The sequence below is a fragment of the Pelecanus crispus genome, chromosome 5 (genome assembly GCF_030463565.1).
Source record: "Pelecanus crispus isolate bPelCri1 chromosome 5, bPelCri1.pri, whole genome shotgun sequence".
NCBI classification, from domain to species: Eukaryota; Metazoa; Chordata; class Aves; order Pelecaniformes; family Pelecanidae; genus Pelecanus; species Pelecanus crispus.
The window spans coordinates 81,830,266-81,839,573 of record NC_134647.1 but is presented as its reverse complement, the minus strand read 5'-3'; the positions used below and the strand labels follow the sequence as shown (position 1 = coordinate 81,839,573).

General features: G+C 40.7%; 1 protein-coding gene across 2 annotated transcripts in view; it reads right to left on the bottom strand.

The window, feature by feature from the left end:
• Positions 1-1,533: 1,533 nt before the first annotated feature.
• The window catches only part of PLPPR4 (phospholipid phosphatase related 4), a 32,195-nt gene continuing 24,420 nt past the window's right edge, over positions 1,534-9,308 (bottom strand). The window contains exons 5-7 of one of the 2 annotated variants that reach the window (XM_075711135.1): positions 6,651-6,708; positions 4,905-5,078; positions 1,534-2,871 (exon numbers count right to left, since the gene is read on the bottom strand). In XM_075711135.1, coding sequence (XP_075567250.1) covers positions 1,534-2,871; positions 4,905-5,078; positions 6,651-6,708 — 1,570 coding nt within the window. The remainder of the gene's footprint in view (positions 2,872-4,904; positions 5,079-6,650; positions 6,709-9,308) is intronic. The other variant, XM_075711136.1, reaches the window with a different exon arrangement.

Sequence of the window (9,308 nt, the reverse complement as noted above, 5' to 3'; positions counted from 1 at the left end):
GCTGCACGGGGCGAGCACTGCCCCTGGCTTCCTTCATGGTTTAAGTTATTTAAGTCAGAGCCAAATGTAATGAGGCATTTCTTCTAGCATGCCCAGGACATGCTATGCTTATTCCTTTCAGAGCGTATCCTTTCAACAGTTTTTGGCAATGGAGATTTTTAGCAGGTAAGTTCTTTCATTATAGTTGAAGCTCAATTTACTAAAATAATCTGTGTTCTCTCAGGTGCAGAGCCCCTCCGTATTCTTAAGTGGCAGTGGTGGGAAAAAATATAATGCTTCAGAAGGCTGTGGAGGGCGTCTCAAGGGAGGTGAACAGTAGTAGTGGCACAACGCAACACTCATTCAGTGATTCTGCTATACCAAGGCATTCCATTTTTAAAGTGAAGCATAAATCCCCTAGATGACGGTGCCTGGGGTGAAACTTGTGACTGTTCTTGTGGCATGCTAAACAAGTGAGATGAATGACTGCTTCTAAGTGTGAGCTATGATATTAATTGCTGTCTCCTTGGAAGCTGGTCAGGAAAGTGGTCATTTATTTTTATTTACTCATGGCTCACCTTTCGCATTTGCACATCTTGCAGTTACTGGTGTCCTGCATTATATGGTTAACAACTGATAGAAAAATGGAAGGGTTGCCGAAGGACAGAGTAAGAGGTTTAAAAATGTAAAATCTGAATTACTTGTAGTACTTTAAAAGACCCCTTAAAAAACATAATTTAAAACAATTCTACAAGTTAGCCCACTAAGAAGCAGCCTCTTCATTAGTAGCACCTGTTCTTAAACAAAAGTTGAGCAGTAGCAGCAAAACTATTCAAAATAGATAGTTATTCCATTCTAATGGAATGTCACCCACACATTTTTTGTTGCAGTAGACATCTTAAAGAACTACACAAAACCTTTGCAATCTTTGAATGTGACAGATCCACTATAACAAAGCTGTAAATATTTCCTACGCTAAATGAATGCAGCCAGCATCATCATAGTATTATTAGCACTATTACTTTTAAAGTAACTGCACATCAATGTCATGTGTTTGCAGAGTCTAATAAGTATGCAATTTTTCAAAACATGTAAAGTTATCATCAGCACCATCCCGTATTAAAGATTCGGTGCAAATTCTGCAAAGGTGAATATATACCACTGATACAGCCTTTGCTGTGAACAATTCAGTCGATTTTGGACACAAATATAAATAAAATAAAAAGTTGGCACATTCAGGAAATAAAGTGTCTGTGTTCGAGACCATTGTTTTGATTGACATCATCACCCTCAGATAAACATTTTGAGTCCGAAGAAACAAGTTGCATGAAAACGTTTCACATTAGTTAGGTTCTGGCATTGTGCTTTTCCCCCCCACCACATGCTTTCCACAGGCTCATGCACATTGCACATCAGCAGCGTTCAACAACAGTTGGGCTGCTGGTCAATAATTTGGCACACCAAAGGCAAATATCAGCTCAAAAGAAAGAGAGCAGAACCTGTGTCAAGCTGCGTTTACTCTGTGGTGGTACGGACCAGCTGGTATGTCTCCTCTCATTCCTTGTATGCTCGTGTGGGGGATGTGCCTTTATAGAAGATGTTTCTGGTGTTCTCGGGGCTGCTCCCTCTCTCGGGGATTAAAATGATGTTACCTTTTCTTCGAAGTGTTGAGTCCCGGCTGGAAGAAATGGACAGAGTCTCTGAGCCAATCTCACTTCCCTCCACTGGCGTGACTCTTATCGTAGTGATTCCATGATGGTGATGCTCACTGTTATCTATGTTGCTCCTTTTCCTGTCACCCGACCCATAACTGTCTTTTAAGGAGTCACAGCTCTCAGAGTCTCTGTTAAGATCATTTAGCTCATATGTCTGACGAAGGGTGACTTTTTCCGGACCTTTCCATTTCCATGACCCACTTCCTTCACCTTCTGATGGCATCTGAATTACAGGTCTGTTATTCTCTGGATGGGCCTCAACTCTGACAATGCTACTTGGCTCATGGTCTGTCAAGGTTTTATATCTGATGGCTCCTGTACAGGTGACCGTGCTTCCCTCTGAACTCTTTGGGCTGCCCTGAAGCACTCCTTGCTGCTTAGACATGGCTATTACTTGCATGATTCTTGGCTGGCTATTGCTTCTACATGCAACGCTCTTCTCAGCAGCTTTCAGCCATTTAGCTCTAGCTGAACTACTTTTGGGCGATGTGTTCACGTTCTCCTGAGTCTCTTCAGGAATATGCACTAGCTGGGATGAGCCGGGACGTGACTGAATAGAGACCCTTGGCCCGCCAGAAAGACCCGAGTTGTTACAAACTGGTACACTGCCAGGTTGAATTTTCAGGTATTGGCTAGTTGGGCCGTGATGATCGCCATTTACACCCACTCTGGAGGGTTCTGAGCTCGACCTCATTTCGATAGCCCGCGGTGGTGACTGGCCAGATTCAGTCTCTATTACTTGCAGTGACAGCTTTCGACTTTCATTCTTGTTCTTCCACTGGGAAAGCAGCTGTTTGGATCGGGCAGAATCCATTGATGCATGTATTGTTGCATTTCGTCTTGCTGGATCTTCCAAGGATGGTGTGTTGACTCTTGGCAAAGTGTTGCTGAAAGTAACCATATTTTCCTTTCCCATTGGGCTTCGTGGTGTTATTATTTCTACATCAGCATTTGCTCTCTTGATATTGGTCAGAGACCCTGAATCTCTGTGGTTTCTATTCAGGATACTTTCTGTACGGTGAGAGACAATGCCATCGCTGCTGCTACCATTTTTACCTGGCAGGATTCTGTTGGCATCTTGACTGAGGTCTGTCAAAGACCTTAGAGGTTCTCTGTGAAAATTTGGGTGAAACACATTCTCGTCACTTGGTAAGAAGTTCCCCACAGCATACAGGCCCTGATATTTGAACAGAAGCATCAACAATGTTAGGGGAAAAAAGAGACATTTTATGGTATTTTAATTATTTTCTTCTGCCTTTGAATAAATATTGAGTGATAGAATTAGTCCAGCTTAACTGACAGGGTATGCTCACTTTCCTTTCCTCACCAGTATATCCTTATTCCAAATTCTGTCCTCAGTCTGGTACATCTAGATAAGTATGAAGTAGTCTCAGTAGGATAACCAGTGCACATAGTTCATGGCAATAAACAGTTGAGGAAAAGATTTAGCCTCCTTCCATTTTCTTCATTTTATAAAGCAACAGATACAGCTGAAGAAAGAATGTTTTGTTACGAAAATAACAAAATAAATGTTTGCAGTCTTCTAGGCAAAGCTCTTTTACAGCTACGCTACTGTCTGCTCTGATTTACTGAATCTTGTTACAGCTTGAGTTGTTCTGTGCTCTGTGATTCTGCCCTTTCTACTGCATAATAACCATGTAATACAATATCTACATGATAGAACAATTTATCAACTTTAAATCAATTGCTTTCCAAGCTGCGCAGAACTGTAACAAGATTTAGTTACACAACATTTTCTTATTCAGCAGACTCGCTGTAAAATGCTGTCATTTTAAGAAGACTCCACTGAGAGAGAATATTCCAGGAAAGGGTCAAATGCCTGACTCAATCACTTACAGGTTACTTGTTCTTTACACTCCTTTCAGAGTTATTTGTAGTTTTACATTATTTCCCCTCCCCTTTCTCTTATTGGCGTGTCATTTTCAGGGCAGATTTACTGACTACTGGGTATCCAGGACAATGTGCTCTCTGATGTATGCTGTCGTGCAACGGTATATGGAGAAGACCTAACAAAGAGCATACTTGTTTGCGGATTTCAAACATGGGAACAACAGCTCCATTTATGAGAGTCTATAACAGCTTAATCATTTGAAATAATATTCTCAACAGAGTGCTTTTCTGCTCGCAGTGCAATCATAGCAACTGACTTTAGTAGCTCATGGGGCTTCTATTATCTACCCTGGTTGCTGTTTCTTCTGCCACTCCGAAAGCCAATTTTCCCCTGGTCACCTTTGTAGACCATCTGCATGTACCTTAGATGATTTTATCACAGAAAAAATAGGGATAGGATACAAAACTCATTTTAGTATTATACTAAAAGTCATCATTGACTTCTTGGGGGTCAGAAGCATCCCACTGGCTGTTAAGACTCTTCTGTTCACCTGCCCATACTGGAGCAAAAATGTGGTCAGTAGAAGTTCCTGACTGCTCACAGGCACCTGGGCTGACACTGTGCTGAACAGCTCGGGCAGCAACAGTCACGCTGGAGACGCGCTGAGAGCAGCAAGCAAAAGCAAATGCTTGGTGAGCTTCCTACTGACAGATACAACCAGGTCTGTCCTACGCACTCCTTACAGGACCCTTCCAAGGTGCTCCATCTCTTTCAACCCAGTACAGGGGAAAAGCATAGGAATAGCCTGGCTTGGGCATCCTATTTCCCCTGCATCATTTCCCCAAGAGCTCCAAAGAATTCCAAGGGTGTTATATTGCCTTTGATTTCTTGCAGGTTCAGTGATTTACTCAGCTGAGTTGCTGCATATTAATTCAACCATTTTTTTGAGATCATAAAGCTAACATTGGCAATATAAACTCAGGCTGGCAACAAATACCAATTAATCCAATATTTTTCTTGCGTTATGCTTGTAAGCGTGGAGGAGAAAAGATGAGTATCTTTAAGTATTTAATGAAGCACATAACGTTAGAGCCGTTGCCGTATACAATGCCAGATGATTATATACCACTGTGCACTGTTATGGCACTTTAAATTTAAATACATATTTGCTTTTTCCTGTTTATTTTTAAAGCAATTACCCCTAGCGTCATCATCTTCAACACATTTTGACTATATTTTAATTATGGCATGTGACCATGATGAAAGGTCAAAATACCAAATACAAAATACCAGTACTCTTATTACAGCCTTAGCAGTTTTATTTGCTAAAACTTAACTACATGAATATTCATATTTACCAAATAGAGAGCAATTCCTCCTCCTATCAGAAAGCCACAGTAAACATCAACTGGATGATTCTTATACTGGGTGATACGAGTCAGACCACATATAATTCCACAGATGATAAAAGCAAAGACCAAGAGCGGTTTCAGAAGTTTTGAGGAGTCTGTTAACGTAGAATTGAAGTACATCTTGAAAAAAGAAAGAAATGAAGAAGCAGTTGAAGAAACTTAAATTTACCTAAGAGGATATTAATTTCTCACATTCAATGTTTCTTTCATGCATAGATCACTACTACACAGTACTATTGCAAATAATCAGTTTAATTTAATTTTACAGCCCTGTTAAATTTGCTCACTTAGAGTAGGAAGATCTGAAATCACAAGGAATGGATTTCCAGAAACATAGGCAGTGTTGCTTATTGACATCAATTAGGATAAGGATTTTATGCCTAAATACTGTTCACAGTCAGAGCCTAAATGTGACTAAGGAGCCACCGCTTCTGCAACACAGAAGCCAGATGTCATGCCAGATGAAAGCAATAACCTGTTCTAACAGAAGCTACCACCGGGTGCTTTAGAGAGTAATTTCTCAACTGGGGGCCATGATGCCAGGGAGGTCACAAAAATTAAGTGGAGGTGGTTCATCGGTATTATTCCAAATTTTGGCCTTTCCCTGGGCAGAATAAATACTGGCAAGCTCCCAGTACATGCGCAATTCCATTATCTAGTTTGATAAACAACAGTAACAACCGGTTATCCTCTAATTTTTACAGCATGAGTGACGGAATTACTCTTTTGTTTGTTTGTTTAAACTTGAAGTGAGTGGTCACTCATACAAAAATTGTAGCCCATACTGAAGAAATGTTATAGGTCAGATGTGGAAAATCAGCTGTGATCGCTGCAGCATGTCCTAATTTTTACAGCATGAGTGACGGAATTACTCTTTTGTTTGTTTGTTTGTTTAAACTTGAAGTGAGTGGTCACTCATACAAAAATTGTAGCCCATACTGAAGAAATGTCATTGGTCAGATGTGGAAAATCAGCTGTGATCGCTGCAGCATGTCCTAATTTTTACAGCATGAGTGGCGGAATTACTCTTTTGTTTGTTTGTTTAAACTTGAAGTGAGTGGTCACTCATACAAAAATTGTAGCCCATACTGAAGAAATGTCATTGGTCAGATGTGGAAAATCAGCTGTGATCGCTGCAGCATGTCCTACAGTTCCCTGCTAGTTACTGATGGGTTTTGTTCACGTGCTCTGCAGTAGCACCTCGGAGGCCTCTGGGAGCGATGGTGCCACTTCATCCATGCTGCAATTCTACGGAGGTCAAATGAAACTACATCACATAAATGTTTGCTCCTTAATGCCTCAAGTTTAAAAGCAGCGAGTCAAGTGAAGACAGCAATAAAGAAAAGGCAGAACACGTAAAGGTTAATTTGAACGGTAAGTTAAAATATCACCCTGTAAGACAGATAAGCACTGCGTTTTTTCTGTGAATAATATGAGGCATCAAATAGACTTTAACATTACGCTTTTTGTTGCTTCTTCACAAAGCATGTGAAGCAGTTGAATCTCTTCTGTACTCTTAACAGAGCTGCGTTTATTTTAGCTGTCAGTCATTTCATTTTGCTTTCAAACTGGGAGGATAAAAACTTACGTCCATCCAGGATACCCAGGCAACACATCACTTTACAATATACAGCAAATGACTTTCTGACTTTTGTCTTGTATAAATGAAAGCGAACAGAGTTGGTTACTCACCGAAATGTACACTGCTGCAAAGGCTGCCAGGGTGGCATGTTGAGAAGGGAATGACTTTCTGCCAAGGAAGGACACTCAAATTATGCTTCTCAGTTCAAAAACACTGTGCTAGTGTTCACTTGAAAAAAACACTGGGTGGTACAGTCATTTTCAGCTTACGCTTCCTAAGCAATATATCATCGATCAGTAACATTTAATTTCTAAATTTCTTTTCTATAATCTGGAGAAAGGACCAATGTTAATGAAACGCCTTTGTTTTTAAGTAAATATTTAGCATGAAATTCTTTTTGTGTACCTGGAAAAGCGTGTATACTAAGACAACAGTGGGAACGAGCTAAAGACTGAATGCCTGATTGAGAGAATTATCTATACATTTATTTCTACAAATAAATTTCCGTAATAACTTTTCAGTAAGTACTTAATTATACAACTTAATGCATGAACCTTGATCTTATGATTATTCTCACTGACTTCACTTGGACTCTTTCCAAAGTAAGGACTCAGACACTTTGATAATCGGGCCCTAACTTCAGCAGCTGAATTCATCATCGTCGTGCCCCTGCTTTGTTGCTCTAATAATGAGGGGATGACAGGGTGGCATTCTTCTCAGAGAGGGGCAAACTACATCTTTATTTGCTGTGTCTTCAGGTTTATTTTTTAAATTTCATAGAATCATTTAGGTTGGAAAAGACCTTTAAGATCATCCAGCCCAACCATTAACCTACACTACCAAGCCCACACTAAACCAATCAAGGGTAGACCAGACTGAACCATGTCCCCAAGTGCCACCTCTGCCCGTTCCTTGAACACTTCCAGGGATGGGGACTCCCCCACCTCTCTGGGCAGCCTGTTCCAATTCTTGACCACCCTTTCCGTAAAGAATTTTTTCCTAATTTCCAACCTAAACCTCCCCTGGTGCAGCTTAAGCCCATTTCCTCTCAACATTTCCTTTCAACACTTTGTAACATGATAGGAGTGAATGGAGCACAAGAACATGGAGAGGGCCCCTTCCTGAAGCCCAGAACAAGAGGGTAAATGAAAATATGTACAAACTGTGTGAGACAGTAGGCAATATCAGGTCTACTCTTGAAATTGCTGAAGGCCCCCTACTCCCACTGAAAACCTGGGGACTTGAATGATGTGGACTGGGTCTTGAGTCAGAAACACTAGATATGAAAACTAAAAGTGACAGCTTAGCGTCTACTTCTCTGACCAAGAAAAGGAGGTTTTATGTAAGTAGCAGCTACGCAGAACCATCACATGAGGCCCTCTGGCATTATTATTCTTACAGACCCATTTCAATCCTCTAAAAACAACCAAAGAAAAGTGATAGGAACATGAAAGAGAGATTTTTACACAGTAGAGGGGAAAAGCCTAGCTGGGGGTGGATTCAGTAACACCTGTTCTATGGCAGACATCTGGTTCATAGCTTGTAGAAGCCCTAAAAAAATTCTACGACCTCTGAGCTCTAGAAGCCAGTAAGATGCAGTGAAGATGTATAGCAGTTTCTATCTGTACATTTATCTCCTTAAAACGGCATGGATGTGTAATGTAATGTGCTGGCTGTCTTGGTCTGTCTTGCAGTCACCGCAGCCACTTCCACCTGAGAAAGCTCAGCTTGGGATATGAACAATCACTCAGCTTCGCAGCTGGGGCTTGCCACGCCAGCTGGGCTCCACGTATAGCCATTTTCCTAGCAGCACCTCCAGTAGCTAGTTTAAAATAGCAAAGACTGAAACTGTCCTTACAGGACAAAGATATTTTTCTGCAAAGCAGCAGCCTACTTCCTACATTTCTTTCCTATGCATTTTGCCTTGCCTATTCTAAATAATTCATTGGCAATTAAAGGTGTGCAAGTAGTTCAGTGTGAATGCCACACCGCTGACCTGAATTTGAGCCCATGGCTCCAGGAGGTTCATGACTCTGGCCAGGATGATATCGGCATGATTCCTCTTTCATTTCTAAAGACAGACCTAAATTCTTCCTCTTCTTTTTTTTTCCTCCCCCTGCCAAACCTTTCACAAATAGTATCCCTAGGGAACAAGTTCAGGGTTGAGGACAGGCGGATAAAGACATGAAAAAATGTAGATGTTTATAGTGGCTAATCAACTCCTTTACCCTGTGCAGGTTTTAGTGGAAGCATAAATCTACTTACAGTCTCTGTGGAGCTAATGTGTAGATTTGATTCTATGAACTTTAGTACCACTCAAAACTTAACCTTAATTTGATGGCATTTTTATAGTATATAAGGTGTATCACTATGCTACAGTCAATTTTCTCTTTATTCTATTTTCTATTCATACGCTTTCAGGGCAAGCACAGCTTGTTACAGACTAAATGCACTCTGTGTACTCTCGAATGGTGATCCTGCTTTTGCTCCTCTATTTGTTATCTTTTAATCTAAAATGAAAATAATTCAGGCTAAAAAGATGTAGCCTTTTTGTATGGCTCTGTATTGAAAAGGTGAACAAAAGTCTCAAAGAAAATGTGTCCCGAACTCAGATGACACTGTATCACTAAATGCTCACGCATGAGGATGTGTAGAGGGGGAACAACGATGAGAAAGAATCATATTGAGAGAGAGGGAGTCATACTGAGTCAGAACATCAGAAATGACGGAGGATAGAGAACTCACTGGAGATCTGAATAGAAATGACT